The sequence below is a fragment of the Hippocampus zosterae genome, chromosome 11 (genome assembly GCF_025434085.1).
Source record: "Hippocampus zosterae strain Florida chromosome 11, ASM2543408v3, whole genome shotgun sequence".
NCBI lineage: Eukaryota > Metazoa > Chordata > Actinopteri > Syngnathiformes > Syngnathidae > Hippocampus > Hippocampus zosterae.
In genome coordinates, this window is record NC_067461.1 from 6,736,776 (window position 1) to 6,756,058 (window position 19,283).

Below are 19,283 nucleotides of genomic sequence, written 5' to 3' on the forward strand. Positions count from 1 at the left end.
GTATTTGGAGGAGTTTCCTTCATTGCTTCGTCTAATATTTCATGTGTGTCCACCCCCGCCACCTATTCTTTTTGGTGTCCCCAAGATGTGGACTTTCTGTCCAAGGATTTTTTTTACAAGTTGTACACAAGTGAAGGACTAGCGGCGAAACCAGTCTGATGAGTTCCTAAGCAAATAGTTCAATATGCTCCCCCCACCATTTTCTTATGAACTCTGGAGCAGCTAAACAAGTCGCATCCTCGGGGAACGGCAACAGGAAGGAGGGCGGAAGACCGGAGATCATTAGCGCTAAGCTTATAATAGATTTACAGTAGATTTCACGTGGAAATGGCAGATGAGATCAATCAAGTTTTATCTGCGGATCTATGAGGAGTTGACAGGAAGCGCTGCCCGGATGGGGACACTTGTCCACTTTGTCAATTTGCTGGGCGGGACTCTATTTTCGTCTTGTGTGCTCATGTGTTTGGGTTGCGCCTTGGTGGGGGTTGGGGGCACGTGGCCAAAAAATACACATCACTTCTTCATTATTTCTCAAATATGTCAGACTCTCGGCGGAGTGACATGCTTTCCATAGTTTGGAAGTATTAAAAAAAAAAGACCCCAGAGCGATGTCCGCGCATGATGAAATGAACTCAAGGGGTACAGATTGAACAAGTGGCTAAATGGTGTCGTGAAGACTCCAAACTATGAACGACTTTTGGATATTGCCTCGTACAGTTGCTGATGACTATTCATACTACTTTGACTCAATGACGTCTGTGTATCAAGTACTGTATTTGTACAGGTTTTATACTCAGGCAGCCACCGTTTATTATTTGTGTACAGTTACCGTTTACACTGCGGCTCTCATTGCCTAGTGGTAAATTATGTACACAGATGATGAAATTGTTTAATGTTCATGTTCTTGTGAGCTGCTACTGTGCACTTTGCTTCTGCAAAAAAAATGCAATTTCCCTGTTACACCAGAAAAAAACACTTCTACGTACTCACGGGTGCTTGAGTCAAATTTATGGTGAAATTCTAAATTACAAAAAAAAAAATCCATGATGTTGAAACTACGCCTTCTCATTTCTATTTAACGAGTCTCTTAATAAAACGTCCACTTCTAAAGTCTCCATCTGTTGCCATTTGGATTGTAAGCGTCATCCACCATCAATAACTTGGGCTAAATACAGACCACAAGCATCATATCCTGTTTTCGAAGAAACAAATGCTGACTGTGGACTTTCCTTGCCATCCATGACCCTCCCCCAACCCCACCCCCAAAAATCCATCGTGAAGAAAGTTTCAGCACACCGTGTGAAACTAATTCCATTTGCTAATGACAAATCCCTCATTAAGTTAGATTGCAAGCGGCACTTTCTTATGACGCACAACTTGAAGGTGGCCTGCCTGAGCTGCTGTGTCACAACATGAAAATATAGTGGACACAAATCTATTTGCTTTTCGATCCAGAGACAAAAGACAAGCGGGGCGTCCATTTGAGGGCGCTTCTCTTTTTATTGCATTAGAGAATTGGGATGCACTTAGTTGGTGTTCATCGCTACCTGGATTCCGGTTATGTCAACAGAACTGCAGCTAATGCACATTCATAACGGCATTACCTGTGTGTTGTTTGCCACGTTTTTTGTTTTTTTATGCTGTAGGGTTTTTTTGGGGGGGTGGGTGGCATGAGGGATAATATGACAATGCAGGAAGTAAAAGTAAAGTATTACATTACAAAAGTTTAGATTAGAATCTCACGACATACCGTGCATGTCTGCCAATATTGAACTCTCGGATGACTTGCGGAAATTGCAAAAAGCAGCATTTCAAAACCCATCTACACTCACAGGTTTCCGTTATCAGCCTTCAAAACACCACTTCCGTGACATTTTAATTCATTTTCAGTTAAGGAATGGCCTCCCTTTTTATGCATCGTGAAAGTCCGCTGAAATTAAACACATAAGGCACCGAAATGGAAAACAACTATACCAATGACAAACACATCCACCCGGTTGCCCGGTTTCAAATCTTCGTTTAATTTTTTTTTCCAAAAATCATTAAGCCGTAGTATTAATTAACTGCAGGTTTTCTGTTTGCAGAGGTTCACTGTATCATGTAAATTTCTACTTTGATGTAGATTTTTTTTTTTCAAGACAGAGTCCAGGTTTTGGTGCCATCAGGAATAGTTTATAGTCCAGTCGTGATGGGACGTCACTAAAAATAACAACACCCCATGGAAATCTCCGTCCCAGTGACCTTAAAATACAAACTAGCGTACCCGAGATATCAACTTCAGATATACAACTAACATGACATCACATGAGAGCTATTGTAACCAGAACGGAGCGGCCTGCTGAAAATTATTTATTACTGGCTGTTATTTGTCTGTACCTTCCTGGAAGTGGGCCTAATTCTGTGTCTGGAGTCATGCTGATGAATACTTTATGAGGCCACATGCATTAGGTGAGTGCTGGGGGGAGCAAGGTGGGGGGGGGGGGAGTCCTTTACACTATTAAAGAGGAAAATGGACAAGGATGTATGGGGCAGCATGTCCTTCAGAGGGTGAAAACGATGACATATGTACGGTAAAACAGTGGTGCCTTGTGACACAAGTTTAATTTTTCCGCTGACAGTTCTCGTAGCTCATAATATTCATATCAAATATTAGTTTCCCATTGATAAGAAAAAAGCTTGTTTTTTTTTTAAGGAAATAGCACTCGTGACTGTTTGTTCCTCGAAGTTTCAGTTGAAATGCAGTTTCTGTGCCTCTTCTATACTTTGGTCCTTTTTTTTATGTCACGTACACTTGATGTCGAGCGGTATTTAATCTTGGATTACTGCGTGACACCGCTGTCAGTACGTCGAACTTTCTGCCTGTCGGAGTGTCGGCTCTCTTCCATGTCTCTTGCACCGGGCCCTCTCAGTAGCGTTTGGATTTCCGTGGATGAAGACTTTTAATTCCAAGTAACGATGTAGATGAAGACTTAAATCTGAGAATCTTAACTGCTGAGAGGCTCAACAGTAGGATTTGGATAATTAAGCTAATGGCTCAAACTATGAATCAGTGACCCAAACAGTTGTCAATTAATTTGATCATTAACTAAGCAGGTTTACATGGACACTTTTTTTGTCCTTCCAATGGACATCTTCAGGCGGAATGGAATTCCGCCTGAAGATGTCAACTGTTGACATGTCATGTGATCTAATTTGATCTGCCGTCTTACATACTCGACCACGTTAATCAGAACACCTGTTTCATAGCCCTATGACATGCAGAGATCTCGGTAAACATCACGTGATTTCTCAAGGTGGAGTTCACTTGCCTATTTAGCACTGTAGTTGGGATTGTTTTGACACTTTAATTAAAGCATCAGCAAACCCACCTGCCGTTGCCCCGCGACACTTATCAACCGGAAGTCATATGTTTACTGCCACCAATGAATATACTCGTCAAGTGCGTTTTTCCCAATGCGGAGATGTGGTCTCACCCAGCTTGCCTGTGAAATTCAGGCTTTGGGTCTGAAATGGCTAACAGCTTCCTGTAGATGGGGGCAGAGCGTCACTTTAGATTTGAGAACAGCACAGGTTTTGAGTTGAAGTTAAAGATGGGGGGGGGGGGGGTGCCAAGAGTGTCAAGATGTTGAAGGCGATTTATGGCTACTCTAAATGGCTTTTTCCACACAACCACACAATCTGTGCTTGGTGGTTGCGCCTTCTCAACGGCACGCGTGTACCAGCACTGATTTTGATTGGGAGTAATGTCGGCGCCATTTGACTGTCGTTGCTGGACAGCCCCGGGCGCTTGTGTCTTGTGCCTGAAATAGGCGGCATTTTCACAGCCCCGCTTTGTTCAGCGGAAAAGTTGGTACTGATGGGCAATCTGCAGCTGGATGGATGGATGCATGGCTTGAGGAGCCGATGATGAGAAGAAAGGACCGTCAGCGCCGATGCGTATGTGGAGCTGGGAGTCGCGGCTTGGAATTGAAGCGGATTTTCATGGAACAGGAGAAGAGAGACAATCTCTCTTTTTCATTAATGGATGTTACAGCTTCTTGTTGCTTTCGAGCTTAGCTTGTAGCAGACGTGTGCACATTGCAGCATGACGTCTTTGATCCACTGGTGAAAAGGACTCATTGATTCGCTCCTCTTTCAACTATCACTGCTTCAGGGAACAAAGTGTATGGAGGAAAGTGGTTAATTGTCTGTGTCTAATGTGTTGTGTTATATTATCTTGTCATTTTATGTTAACTTTTCTTTTGATGGCGGCACGGACACCCGCAGCGGCTCCTCTTGTTTTATGAAATGTCATCTGTGCTGTTTGTTGCACATTGACTTGTACTTTGCACACCCACTGTGTAGGTGTCAATGCTCCAGAGGAAAAAAAATATGCAGAAAAAAACAAGTTCAAGTCTATTCTGAATAGGGTCAGTTATATCGGCCATGTGAGTAATATGACAATACATCACATAATCAATTTTATCCCATCCATTTGTATTACAAATGTATTTAAACCTTTTTTATTCCAGGACTGAGTATTTTACACGTCAATGGTATTGTCCCATTTGCGCTATTTACCCTACTGTAAACCTGATTTTTAGGGCAAGTGGCACTGTTTGAAATATTACAGTAATTTTGACATCGACTTGCAAAACGCCTCAGAATTTTAGCCGATACATGTTATAAATGGATTGTTAACATATCCATGTGAACGGTTTCCTCGAATATTAGACAAAATTTAAATGTCGAGGAGTCATATTGAGAAATAATCAATAGTGTTTTATTCTAATTTGAAGGTTTTTTTAACCAGATTTTCTGTGGCCGATACCACACACTGTTTCCCAAAACGATTATTTTTATTTCTGACAAAATAATAATAAACTTCTCCAGCACCCATCACTAGATTTTCCATTATCGTATCATCTGGATATTGATAAACCACTTGTTAAACTAAGAACGTTTCGACAGTTTTCTACTTCATTTATTTGGTATCGGCCGCGGATCAACAGCTGTCTTCAAGTGAAAGTGAGAGTTGTTTTGCCATGCAACGATCGGAATACTGGAACGGTATGAAAACATCGTCCATTAGGTCACGCCGTTGCCTCCGTGACTCCATTGAGTCGTTGTAGACTTTTTTCCCCCCCGGTACATTTGTTGACAATCTTCCAGCTTCCCGTTTTATTAGTAAGTACGTTGGACTTTTTAAAATGCTTCCTGCCGTTTCTACTTTCGGTTCCTCTCTCCACCGGTCGTTTGTTGGGAACCAAAAGTGCGTAAAAGGTTGAAGGTTGAAGGAGGGAGACAATTACCTTGCCCAGTAGGTTAGCTTACTTTTCGTGGGCGCCGCCTCACGCTGCTGCTTTCCCCCGGTGCCCAACACAAACTCCTCGAGGTCGGGGGCTCCCAACACTCACTTGCTCGCTTCGGGCTCCTTGCCCAAAAAACACAATCCAAAAAAAGGTAGAATAAAACCGGAGTGTCGGAAAGAGCCGTGAAAGTTGAATAAGTCCGCGATAGTGTGACGACGAGGCTGACGACTGCTTGTTTGCTTGCTTACTTCAACAAACCTGACTCTACCCTCGCTCGGCGGATTTGAGATCTGGGACTTGAATGGGCGTGGTCAGGGGCGCGGCCTCGATGACGTGATGGAAATGCCGTAAATCCCCCCTTCTGTGGCGGGTCATTTAAGAGACGGCATGTGTTGCGCATATCTGTAATTCAATTATGCCTCGTCAAACAGAACATTTCAGATACCCGCAATTACATTCTACCGATCCACAATCAACATTTTAGATAATTATGTCAGAAATATTCATTAAATACATTAGTCAGACTGTTGAGCGACAGCATCTGCAGTGCATGTGTGATTAAAACATGCACATATGGTAAATATATGAAAATATATTGGCAATATAAAGACAAACAAGCAATGTCTCTTTTATGAGGGCACGCCACAACTGTCTGCGTTGTCAAATGTGTGTGCGGTCGTGTGAGGAAGAAAAGATGCTTGAGTCATTGGGAGGTGCTCTTCACTTTTTGCCTATATATTTAAACAGGAAATGTGCAAAATCAGCTATTTTAGTCATAGTTGTATTAAATGAAGTTTTAACGAGGTGAAATGAAGTTTTGGCACCTGGAACTGGAATTATGACTCATCAAAATCAAATTGTAGAGACGTCAAACTAGAGTTACACAAAGTTGCAGTTCCAATGAAGCTTTCCATTATGACTCATCAAAATCAAACTGTAGAGACCTCAAGCTGGAGTAACAGATAGTTGCAGTTGAGTAGCAGCTATCCACATTTCGCTTTTGAATACTGACAGAAAGTATCTGTACCACATCCTCCACACTCATAATGCTGTAGGCAAAAGTCATTTGTCCAAAATGAAATGACACGGCATGTATCTATGTTTAAGTTTTTACAATTGCTTTTGAAGAAAAGAAGAAATGATTTATGTATACCTTTCCCTGGCCTCTATTACGAATATTAAAGTCCAGCTAATTGAATCAGGTTTTTTAGTATTCAAGAAGCACAATCCACATTTCGTTGTCTGAAAGCTTTTGAGTCTCCCCAACCAGAATATTGAGCAGCCACAGAAATCGACGACAACACAAACTGCATGAAAACTGGAGCATTCAAGTTTTACAACCAGTCTCCAGTAAACTCGTTTCTGAGAGGAGATTATGGGCCGCTGTGGAAAAGTGGAGACTCTGGCTTTTGATAACCGCAAATGTCGGATTTTCTCATTTATGACTGTGCATTCTTGATGTTACAATGACATGGCGAATCTTAATTCAAAAGCAGAATATGTGGCAGTACAAACCATTGCAGTAAAATGGAGACTGCGGAGTCTAATACCACTGTAACACGGTAAGCTAACATTAGCCTGTTTGCTTAATTTGGTCATTGTTAGCCATGAACTGTATCTCCAATACAATGTTACAATAATGCAGATATTGTGCAATAAAAGAGAACATTAAGAACAAGAAAACTGACCGCTGCGCAAGCTTGTGGAAGACACTCATGGTGGGCACAGTCATGGTCAAGTTCCAATGCGACTAAGTGTAAAAGTGGTTTAAGCGTTAAAGATTGTGCGGTCATGACAGAAGCCTGGGAAAGCAGTCAAGTGACGACTGTGACCAACAAATATGTCCATTTGATTTTGTGGAGTGAGTGACATACAGTATACCCTTTCCACTCAACATGTAGAGCCTACATACTACAGGTATGGATTTCAGAAGTGAGGTGGTTAGTAGTTTGTTCGGTAAGTACCGATGTTAGATGCCGTGTCAGTCTTTTTTTTCCCTACTGGATAATGCCACTCTCGTTTGCACCCAGGAATTTGTTGTCCTGTATCGTCCCAAAACCCGTGATTAAAGCTGACTCCCATTTTGTGGGAATCCCGCGGGATTCCTGAGACACGCGAGATTTCTGAAAAAATGTCAGCTTCTAGTAAGAAGGTAGTTTTGTATGTAAATTACAGTATTAGATTTTTGGATAGGTAGTTTGATGTGCAGTTTGGTTGGTGGCATTTAGGAAGGTACGCAGGTAATTCAGTCGAAAGCTTTGTAGGCAGTTTGGTGGATAAATGGATAAGTAGCTTGAAAGCTATGTAATTTGGTCCAGAGTTGGTTCGGTAGTTTGGTCAGAAGGTCAGTAGTTCAGTAAGTAGATTTAATGAGCGTTTGACCTAAAAAGCTTTTGGACAGTCAGATTACGATAGTCAGTAGTTTGCTCAGTAGCTGATTTAGTGACTGTCAAACAAATCATGCTTGACCTGTTTGTAGGCTGGCCTCAAAAGAGCAGCTGTGCCTAGTCTGTCTGCAGCACATCCAGTTTAGATGCGAAAATTCTTTGTTATTTGTGCGTGGAGCTTCCTCCTCACGGGGGCAACAATGGAGGTGTTTGTCACCACGCCGCCCGGACCCTGGCAGTGATATCTGTGGGTCCTGTGACTCCTCGCTTCTCCAACAACAATCCATGTGCTCTCGGAAGGGTTGTCTGACCACAGGGTTATGATTACAAAATGTGTAAAATATCACGAGGAGATGACTCAAATCAAAGAAAGTGAACTCAATGTGTCCTATTTGATAACTTGTACAAAACAGATGGTTCATTCATCTGAAGTTAGGCATTCCATTCACTGCATTCCACAGGTAGGCAGTTTTGGTAGGCAGGTAGTTCAGTAGGTAAGGCTGACTAAGATTAGGTCCAAAAGTAATTGGTGAGGTAAGTAGTTTTGTTGGTAGTTGAGTTCAGTAGGTAGGGCACTGGCTAGCTCGCTACAACACAATTGGTTCATGAGAACGAAGCAACAACAGTGTTGTTGCTTTGCTTTGACTGTTGCTGCATTCTTTTCACCAATGGTTTCCGGTGTGGGCCACGACTTGTGGTTAATGATTAGCCGCTAGCTTCAACAGCCACTGTGGCTAATGATTAGCCATTAGCTTCAAATAAGGGTGACCCTACCTGTCTGGATCTCAAATGGCAACCTTGAAATAATCCAAGCCAACCAGAGCTGGTTGTTCATTCCCACATGTGTAAATCATTATTCTATCCTTGTGGTGTTGTTTCAGAGGTCATGTAGCTTGTGGGGGCTCTCCCAGCAGCTAGTTTTCTGTGTAATATTTGTTTATTTTTTAGGATCCACAATAGCTGACAAATTCCTTGTGTGTTCTACATACTTGGCCAATAAAGATTATTCTGATTCTGATAGCTGTGCCTTTAGGCACTGCTAGTCTTCCTGGCGGGCGGCCCGGTAGTCCAGTGGTTAGCACGTGGGCTTCACAGTGCAGAGGTACCGGGTTCGATTCCAGCTCCGGCCTCCCTGTGTGGAGTTTGCATGTTCTCCCCGGGCCTGCGTGGGTTTTCTCCGGGTGCTCCGGTTTCCTCCCACATTCCAAAAATATGCATGGCAGGCTGATTGAACACTCTAAATTGTCCCTAGGTGTGAGTGTGAGTGCGAATGGTTGTTCGTTTCTGTGTGCCCTGCGATTGGCTGGCAACCGATTCAGGGTGTCCCCCGCCTACTGCCCAAAGACAGCTGGGATAGGCTCCAGCACCCCCCGCGACCCTAGTGAGGATCAAGCGGCTCGGAAGATGAATGAATGAATGAATGAATAGTCTTCCTGGCGTCCTCTTATAATAACGGTAAATACATTTAAAATCATTCATTTAGAAAGAAAATACAAAACCAGTATTCCGGTACATTAAAAAAAATACATTTGTAAAAAAAGCAATATGTATTAAACCCTAAAATCCATGATAACATTATTTTATAAACAAAATTAAAAGTGTCCTTGAACATGCTAAAGTTACTTTCGCAGAGGTTTCTTGATTTGACTTTTGAATAGTTTGGTCATTGACAGTGGTCAAGTATAAGTACCATTTCTCTACAGTCAACTGTTTGCTTCAAGTGATTGGTTTGATGGTTTAGGTCCGGAAGTGAGAACCGGCCTTGTGGCATATGTATATGACTCTAAATTGCCTTTCAGCTGATTTTCCTAAGCATCAAGGCTTGAAGGAGTGTCGCCTCTTGACTGCACACTCAAACACTGCTGAGTGTGTCTTTTTGCCACTCGACCCAGAGCAAGACGCCACAAGTTTTGCAAAAAGGCGTGTGTGTGTGTGTGTGTGTGTGTGTGTGTGTGTGTGTGTGTGTGTGTGTGTGTTTGCATGCCCCACTACATTGTTGAACGCATCCTCCTGTTCAGATGGAGGGCGTGTTGATGAGTCACACATACTCTTGAGTGATTGACACCACTCAAACTACAAAACTCAAAAGTGGGCAAGGCACTAATTCCAACTAATTAAGCCAATTCGAAGAGGTTTGACAAAGGAAGTGGTCTCAAGCCCTCCCCCGAATAGCGACTATATGGCCCCGAAGCACTACTTTTCTATGAGACTGGGTTTGGGGCAAATAACTGACTAACCAACGACTAAAAAAAACTAACAAAGTTGATACCAACTGCCACACAGCGAGCTTTCGTTCACAATAGCGCCCCCTGCTGGATCTAGTGCATCACTTCCCCACACGGCCCCCAATGCAAGCAGCCTGTAACGCCAAACATAAATACAGAATCTTCATGGACCACAATGCTCCATTTCATCGAGAGCGCATCATCAGGGAACGGGTGATGGAGATTGGTGCACCTCAAATGGAATGGCCTACGCTTTCTCCGGACCTGAATATGATTGAAAACCTATGATATCCGCTGAGTCGCCATGTAGAGGCTTGAACCTCTGCACCCCACAACCTCAATGTGTGAAAATTGTCACGTCCCGTGTTTGCCAGCAGGGGGCAGGCCCTGTTGTCATCCTACACACCTGTCACCCATTAGGGACTAATTACACTGGCTTTATTTGTGCGCTCTGGCAGTTGACTTACTGCCGGAGAATTCCACGCCGTGCCAAAATTTCTCTCGCCCTATTTCTACTTGCATTTGATTCGTTGCCTCTTAGCCTTGTGGCTGTTATTACGCGTCGTTGTTCCTCTTGCGAATGAAATTTATCTTCATTGTCTAATCTGACCCTACTTGCTATCTTTTTCCGCAAGCGTTTTCTGTTGTCCTTTTATTTAATCCCTGGTCCCTATTTTGACCAACGGTTTTGTTATTCTCCCTGTCGGGTTATTTTGTGTTCATATTAAAGACTCCTTTTGTTCTTTGACAAACATCTTTCTGTGTCTGCTATTTCGGGGATCCTCTTCCTTATTTTGTTGTGCACGGAGCGATCATTCTATCGCTTCGGGCACAACGTGACAAAAATAAACAGACTACACTTTGTGTGTGTTCACAATGGATATGCACATTGTAAAGTAATATTACAGCCGTTGAGTTTATATCTGTAGGTAGACTGTTAGTCGGTGGTAGTTCAGGTGGTATTTTGGTATAGTCAGTCCAGTCTAGAGTTAGTTTCGTGAGTAGGGTGGTAGATACTGTTGCTCGAGGGGTAAGTCAGTAAGTTGGTAGGTAGAAAAGATAGGAAGAGTAATGAGTTTTGTTGGCAGCTGCCCATCAATATATTAAGAGAAAGACAGCTCGTTTTTTAGAATTGCAAGACTGGCAAGCAATTCTTGTGCTTTTGTCCTGAAGCACTCATTCATTCACTCCCCTTTCCAAAGGAAAAAAGGAGGAAAAATGACCATGGGGCTTTTTTTTTAGTCAAAAGCTTCTTTCACACTGAGATCCAGAAAGAAATACACCAGCAGAGCCGCAATATTAGCTGTTAAGCGTTTGCCTTTCACGCAGAACACAACAAAAATATTTTCCCAATGAGAATGGGCTTCCATATTCCACACACACAAACATATATTCATACATACATAAAATAAGATGCACAGGTACGCACGCATACACAAGCTGTTTCAGGTAAGATGAAAAACAAACTTCCAAAAACACAAAAAGAGTAAAACAGCATCACCCAGTGGACAAATACGGAAAGGCAATTTAATGAATGGAAAAAGCAAGAGAGAAGTAGTGCTTTGCCGCCATCTTGTATATTAAGTAAGCACGTCGAAACTATTTTTTTTTTTTTGGGGGGGGGGGCTTCATTGCATGAGACGTTCGTTATTTGCGATTGGGTCCTGTATTGCAAAGGAACACAATTAACGCCAACCTATTTGCAGTTCGGCACCCGCAGATTCGCATGGTCACGTTTGTTTCTCTCAATTTCTTGTCAATATTTCTAAATAGTTCTGCTTTTTGTGGAAATTGTATATCGAATGTTTATCAGCGTTTTTGAAATACGTTTTGGAGTTTAGATACTGTACTTACGGTGCAAATTAATGGGTGTCAATTTCACGCACATTTTCGTAATTTGTGCACCAGAAAAAACAGCTAAATCTCGATTCTCGATAATTTGAATATAATGTTGCGTGACTGTGAATCCTGAGTCAGGGGTGACTGCAATGGAGGGAGACAGGAGACAGATGGAAACGTGAGGAGCGGTGGTTTAGGTGGACGGATTAAAGAGTCACGTCTCTGGACTAAAGCCAGACCTCACGTGACAAGATGTTTGGCTTCAAGTGTGTCACTGGAACAAATCACTGTATTGCTTCGACACATTCATTACACGACCATATTTTCTTCAGGATAAATGATGTAATATAACAAGAATAAAGTCCAACTTTCTCGAGGAAAAAAAAAAGCACAATATGATAGGGGGGACAATGTATTTTGAAAAATATGTATAGATTACAGTATATTACAATAACAATATCTGCATGAAAACGTCTAAAAAAAATCCAAATTTTCAGCAGAAACTTTTTTTTTTCACTATCTTAAACCAAACAATGCAAAGTGCCACGAACGGGCTAACGAATAGCATCAACAGTCGTGGTATGCAACCCATTATATATTATTTTGTAAACTGTATGTCTGTTTTATACTGACCACTGGTGGTCAAATCTGGCTGGAATGAGCTCTACAATTAAGCATAAAATCATAATATTCAGATTTCTTTTAAAATCTCATTGTGATCATGGCTCTTTTAAAAGCAAAAGAAGACATAAAGTCGGTCAATGGTGTTGCATTGTAGAAGTACCTATGAGAGACAGGAGGACAACCTTGCAGGTCAACATGTTAATCCGGTTAATCCCATAAAGAGCATTTGTCTATCATGCCCCTCCAGTCAAGAGGTATTAAATGTTAGCCACTCGAAATCTACCATTACGCTTTAGCCAGCATCAGATCAGGATCAGACCCTCGGTGTAGCTGCACAAGTGGCACTTTTGGCGCAGAAGGACCATCGAGATGGCGATGAGGTGGCGCTCAAGCTCTCTGGATGAGGACCAATGCTTGGAGTACGGACACCAGGTGAGGACTCACCAAAACAGCGGATATATTATCTGTAAAAAAAGGGTTTCATTTCAAATCTTTGCTGACATATAAACCATTATGAGTAAAATGTGTCTTCCAGTGTAGCCAAATTCTTTTTCTGTTTGTTTTTTGTGGGGGAGGTGTGGGATTTATCTTTTTTAAGAAAAAAAATTACAAGAAAAAGTCTTCCTTTTGAAGAAAACAATCTTTCTGCATAAAAAAAGTTCGAATTGAAAAATAAAACATTTTTTCCCTTTGCGCAGAATGACGACGTGGCCCCTTTGCGTCGCAGCGGTGGGAGAGGTCTGAGAGTCCGCAGCTCACTCTCAATGCACATCTATGGCCTGCAAAGGTGGCATGACCACGATGACTACTACCACGGGATGGAAGATCTGAAGACAGCTCACCTGAACAATGTGGCCCAGTTGGAGAGGATGTATATCCATCACTGCGATGAAGAAGAGGACGGACATTTGCAGAGGGACGGCCATAACAGCGCAGTCAGGTTAGGAGTCATGCATACTGTACATATATAAAACAACACACTAGCATATGTTCTTTATCCTCAGCAAAAAGAAAAAAAAACAGCCATTATTGTTGCACTTGAGCGACTGAGAATTTGTGACTCTTTGTTTTTCTGTAGGATTGTATTACACTGCCTCCCAGTGGCTAAGGTTGTCACAACAGAAGGAACAGTGTGTTGAATGAGGCATCAAATCATGATGCGCTTATTTAGTATTTACATTCAGTTATGTTGGTTTGATTCAAAACAGTCAGACAAAAGCTCTAGTTCCAGCTCATCTTTGAGGGGACCCCTGCACATGGCGAAAATAACCACTAAATGTCCTCTTGAAACCAAACTGGTCGACTTCCTGTGTCTTTTTAGGCAGAGCTTCTTGAGACTTTTTAATGGATCTACTCATGACAGATATGTCTACCAAATTCCACATTGCTTAAGGAAACTGGCTTCAGGGTCTGAATTTTGAAAATATTCCAATCAATATTGACTTTGAGGGATACCTGGAAATGACCAAAATGTGTCCGACATGTCTCCTCATGGGCTTCATACAGGAAACTCCAGAAAATCAATTCCCAGGAGGAGTTGGACTTCAATGAGACGTCGAGCGGCTCTGACCAATCCGAGCTGTCGGTGGAGGACAACGTGAGCGTAATGACGCCCAAGAAATCCAGGTCGGTGAAAACTAAATTTTCAAATTGCATATTGTAAATAAATGTTTGCTTTTTATTCAAGAAAAAGCCTTTTATACTGCCAGTATAAAGGTCTGTTCATCAAGGGAAAATATGTAAATTCATACGAATATGTATTTTTTTTTTTAAAAAAGGCACCGGTAATCTTACAAGGAAATACAGTATGTTTTTTTTCCACAGAAAAAAAGCCTTTCACGCTAAATTTTGTGTGCCCTCTGTACGAAAAGGGCTCACATGAATTAATTTAAAAGGCCCACTACTTGGAAATTTGGATTATGACGGTGATTATGACTCTCCTTCTCTTACCACCACCACCAGTGAGCGTGTCCTCAGCCCAGACGACATGTTGATGATCCAGAAGGACTTCAGGTTCCAGCCCAAACCATCGATTTCCAAACAGCAGGCGAGGGTGCCGCCCCGAAGGGCCTTCAAGGCACGGCCCAGCGACTCCAGAATCACAGTGCCCAAACCATTCCAGATGATGCTGAGAGAAACGCGAAAAGCGCCTACGCGCTCCGAGGTGGAACTTGAGAACACACTGCTCCGACGTGAGCTGGACGAGCTCAGAGAGTGCCAGAAAAAGTTTCGGGCCTCGCCTGCGCCGGCTCACATACGCCGGCCTCTTGCCGATATCATCAGCCGGCGCTCGCCGCGACCTTCCATTCCGGGCGCCTCTGCCCTGCAGCCCTCCCGCTTCCTGGAAAGAGAGAGGAAGAAGACGGAGTCAAAGATGGCTGCGGAGCTAGCCGGCAGAGGGGGCCCGCAAGAGATGCGGCGGGCTATCACGGCCTGGCCCAGACCTGCAAGTCGGCAGTCATCTGGGCTCCCAGGCAAGTCGCACGCCCCCAGACCTCCGAGACATCTGTCATCCAAGACTGTGAAGAAGCAACTGGAGGTGTCCATTGAGCTGGTCAAAGAAAGAGACTGCTCCCACTGACTGACCGTCCTGTACATCCATGTTTAATTTTATTTTTTTTTTTGGAATGTGCAATCAATTTCCAGCGAAGAAACAATAATACTCTCCTTTGCAACAGTCCCCGTGTGTCCCAATGAGCCTCTCAACAACGGTCATGAGTGATCGATAGAAACCTTGGTCACACAAGGTGTGCACCCTTCATTCTTCTCTCAGGAAAAGTTTGGACAGCACTCAGTCTAAAGGCAAGGTCACATCTTGAGTAACAATAAAGAATATACTCTACAAACACGGTCGTATCTTTTTTTTGGAAAGATACGGGAAAAACAAACCAACACAGAAAAATTATTCTAGAGGAAAGCTTTATTTTATTTGATTAAATCATAACAATTGAGTGATTTTTTTTTTGTCATTGTCAAAAAAATAATATCCTATTTTTAGAACAAAAGAGTAAAAGTGATGAGATTAAAGTCATATATTCCCAAGTTGGTCAATTTTCATTTTCAGAGTAAAAAATAAATACTCATCTTACCATGATAATGTTCTGTTTTTCAAAACAACAATTTAAAAAAGTTGTAGTTAGATTCTGTGATGCCATGTTAGTGTAGTCTATTTGTTTAACCAATCAGATTCTAGATTTACTCCTCTTACACCAGGGGTGTCCAAACTTTTTGCCAAGGGGGCCAGATTTTATGTGGTAAAATGTCGGGGGGCCGACCTTGGCTGACATTCTTTACATTGAACAACTATATTGTTCAACAAATTTTAGTAAGCCAGTCTGTTTCACATTTCCATTTTTATTTTAATTTCAACAATCTTAAGAATTTCTTTTGGTTCATTTGAAACAGGTATATCACATGCAACTGCTTATTCACTTGACTTTTTCTTAAACAGAAGTCTCCTGAGTGCAAATTGATTGATTTGAAACATAAAATGTATCACCATGACTTTTCAATAGTCACAAAACCTTTGACTCGAACAACAGGGAAATGAACAAGCAATACACATATGCACAACTGCAAGGATCATTTGAAATATGACATATCAGTCAATATAAACACGGAGTGATGTCTTGTTAACTCGTGAGTGATGTCCTCTAGTGTCCAAATGCTATTACTCATTTAGTGAATGATATTACTCATTTAGCCACTAGAGGGAAGCAGTACTCTATGAAACATCACTCACCAGTCTACGAGACCTCAGTCAATGCAACACGTGTTCCATTGCGCCCAACCTGCGGCCCAGACGGCACTGATTTTATGACAGGGGCCGAGGGCCGGATGAAATTCGACCGCGGGCCGGACTTTGGACATGCCTGTCTTACACCCTCCATGAAGCACACCGTGAGTCATTTTGTTGGAATGTGGTCCAACATTGTGGTCCATCAGCCGATAGTTGACAACCAATCACAACAACAGAACTCCCCCAAAAATCCCCGACTACGGGAGGAGTAACTGGCCCTGTTCCGACGCAATTATTGTTGTTACTTGTTTCTTACAAGTCGGATTTTTTTCATTATCTCAAGCGATAGCTCTCTCTGTCTCTCTGTCTCTCTCTCTCCCCCTTCTCTCTCTCTAGCTCACTCAAACACCAGCCCCGCCCCTCTAATACCGGTACATGAGATTCATTTCGACACGACGGTTCACACGACGGCAGCAGTTATCTGGCTTCATGATGTTCATGTGGATTACTTCGCGTGAGTAAACATTGAAAACAATTCCATTGGTGATGCATGATTTAAAGTCGTTTAATCGCTCTGAAAAAAGTGCTTTCCCACCATTTAGTTAAAGATGGGAGTCGCGAAAGGTTGCTAGCTCGCGGCGGGATAATGGGGGGTGATCCCGCTGTTGCGTGCCGTCTCGCCCGGTTAACAACAGACACACAAACCTTTTAGTCTGACAGGGCGACGGTCGTGTGCGATTAAAACAAAAAAAAAGTTGTGTACAGTAAGTTTGACATGGCCATAGGTCCCGTGTCAACGTGTCCAGACACAACCCGGTGTCTGCTCGTGTGCGTGTGAGAGAAAGTCTGCAAGGGTGCGCGGGGAGAGTGAGGCAAGTCGCTTTTGTGTAATAAACGATCAACTGGGTCAGTCAGTGTAGGTACCACATCAACTGAGGTGATCAGATTGACTCGACAGACCCGAGCTGATGTGGTACCGACACGGAATCAAAGCAAAGGGGAAAGCGTTCATGGGGAAGGCCATGAGGTGCGCGTCTTGCTCAATGAGGCATTTAAGGGTTTGGAACAATGGCAGTGAGTGGTTTAGGAACCAAACATCCGTGAGTCACTTCCTGACCTCCCCACAGGCAAGGATAAATACGGGGCTGTCAAGAGAAGGCACTTACATATGTATCATTTTTGATCATGCATTTTTCAATGCATGTATAATAGATCCACTATCCTACAAGAAAGGTTTCAAAACATAACAAAAATAACAAATTACTTTTTTTTCCAGTGAAAAGGGCCCATGCATAAAAATGAACATAAATGATAACACAAAACTGCTGAACAGCAAACCACCAAGTCCAAGAACTAATTTTGTGCATTCTTCCTTCACATAAAATTAAACTTAATCAAAATCGTTGTTCTATTATTGATGTTTTGTTTATTCTGCATGTCATTACTAATCCACGTGCTTACTCACGTAGTATAGACCCAGCGTAAGCGCAACTAAGACATGAAGACACGTCTGCCATCTTGTGATGCTGATATCAAAACTTCAAATTACAATTGACCTATGTATATTTAGTTCGACACCCAGAGATTCACAGACCCCCCCCCCCACACACATTTTTTTCTCTCATGTTTTGAAATTTTCCTTTATTCACATTTCACCTCAGTTTTTTTGTGGTAACAAACTTTTTTTTAGGTGTGATTAAAAAAGTAGTACCGGTACTTTTTTGGGGAGGGCGGGGGGGGGGGGGGGTGAGCCACTTTACCAGTTGTCCATCTCTGCTCTCGTGTTTTAACAGCATTATGGAGTATAGGGCGAATAGGGCAAGTGTGAGCAAATAGTCTTTAGTATGTTTGTGAGAGACTATGTTACAGTATTTTGTCTGTTTTTTTCTCTTGTCTGCTAGTTGTTCTTGTGTGCATTGCCCACGCTGATCCCTTCTGCAAAGTGACATCTGATTCCAAAGGATGGAACTACCAAATCATTGGGTATGAAAACCCACCATGCGCCTCTTACCAGTGGATCAATGAGACGGTAGGTTATGTGGTGTTATCTTGCTAATTACTTTTTAATTCACTCTGCTAACACTGTCAAACCAGGGGGGTGATCTCCAGGTATAGACGTACAATTTCAAATGAGAGTTGATGAAATGCGAACATCCTAAAAGTCCGTATGCTAACATATCATAATCGGAGTACAGAAAGGCAGCCAAGAGCCTCAGTAATGATGTTACATCTTTCCATCTCAGTTGGGTGCCATTTATGATAAATGCTCAAAGGCTAACATGCTAGCAGGTCCCAGATCACAGATAGCTAGGTAGCAACCTTAGACAAAGTGTTTTGGAAGCTTGATAAGATTTTTTACATGACATCATGCTCTATAGTTAATTACTATTTCTAATGAGAATGAATAAAATTTGAAAATGGAGAAATCAGAGTCCAGAAAGCTCTGAGGCAGATGAATAATAATGCATCACACTCAATAGTCAGCTCCTACTTCGAGTGAGAGTTGGTGAAATGCTTACATACTAGCAGTTGGTAGGCTCGTATATATATAGCCAGCCATCCATGAAGAGGAAGTGCTCAGGCAGTTTATAAACGATTGTGTGTCTGTGCTTTTTAGAATTTGGTGCTGGCGAATGGCAATCAAAAGCCCATAAATGGCAATGTAGTCCAAGGATGGAACGACACCTATCTTAATCTCAGCATTTGTATGAAGAACATCAGTCGCAACCGAAACTGCCACAAAGAAGTAAGAAAACGTCATAACTGCAGCAGCAACACCATGTTCACATTTTTCCAGATGACATGCTAAGCGACATATTTCTGTTGGTCTTTTTGCTCAGGATCGTGAATATGTTGTCCAATGCGAAGGTAAACCTCATTGTCATTCTTGTTCAATTCCTCCACTAATGTAAAAAATAAAATAAAATACTAGCTGGTAGCATAGATTTGACGGAGTGACCACCTGAAGATTGCCGTCGACTGAACAAAGCAAATCGAAAAGCTCCCGGGAAAGAAGCGCATGCTCTGGAACTTTTGAAATGAACTTGAAAAAGATGAGTGAGCAGGCTAAAGGGGAGTGTACGATTAGCTTAGCTTAACGCTATGTTTTGTTTTGGCATCAGCTACAGCGATAAAGTAGCTGTGGTTTGTTAATAAACGGAGCTCACTTGCCGTCTCC

The 19,283-nt window shown here is 42.3% G+C and overlaps 2 protein-coding genes across 2 annotated transcripts in view; one reads left to right on the top strand and one right to left on the bottom strand.

Annotated features, from left to right (window-relative positions):
* Positions 1–65: 65 nt before the first annotated feature.
* The window catches only part of pno1 (partner of NOB1 homolog), a 139,477-nt gene continuing 120,259 nt past the window's right edge, over positions 66–19,283 (bottom strand). Inside the window, exon 6 of the mRNA XM_052080228.1 lies at positions 66–929. Within this exon, the coding sequence (XP_051936188.1) occupies positions 890–929 (40 nt within the window). The 3' untranslated portion in view covers positions 66–889. The remainder of the gene's footprint in view (positions 930–19,283) is intronic.
* LOC127610269 (protein FAM161A-like) lies at positions 12,137–15,289 on the top strand. Its single transcript, XM_052080218.1, has 4 exons — positions 12,137–12,798; positions 13,065–13,306; positions 13,873–13,992; positions 14,329–15,289. The coding sequence occupies exons 1-4, from the start codon at positions 12,736–12,738 to the stop codon at positions 14,945–14,947; spliced, it is 1,044 nt and encodes a 347-aa protein (XP_051936178.1). The 5' UTR covers positions 12,137–12,735; the 3' UTR covers positions 14,948–15,289.

Bases quoted from the DNA above. Each gene is read 5' to 3' on its own strand.
- LOC127610269 (XM_052080218.1), top strand. From the start codon at position 12,736: ATGGCGATGAGGTGGCGCTCAAGCTCTCTGGATGAGGACCAATGCTTG. The intron at 12,799-13,064 runs GTGAGGACTCAC...CCCTTTGCGCAG, and splicing joins GCTTGGAGTACGGACACCAG to AATGACGACGTGGCCCCTTT. The intron at 13,993-14,328 runs GTCGGTGAAAAC...CACCACCACCAG, and splicing joins ATGACGCCCAAGAAATCCAG to TGAGCGTGTCCTCAGCCCAG.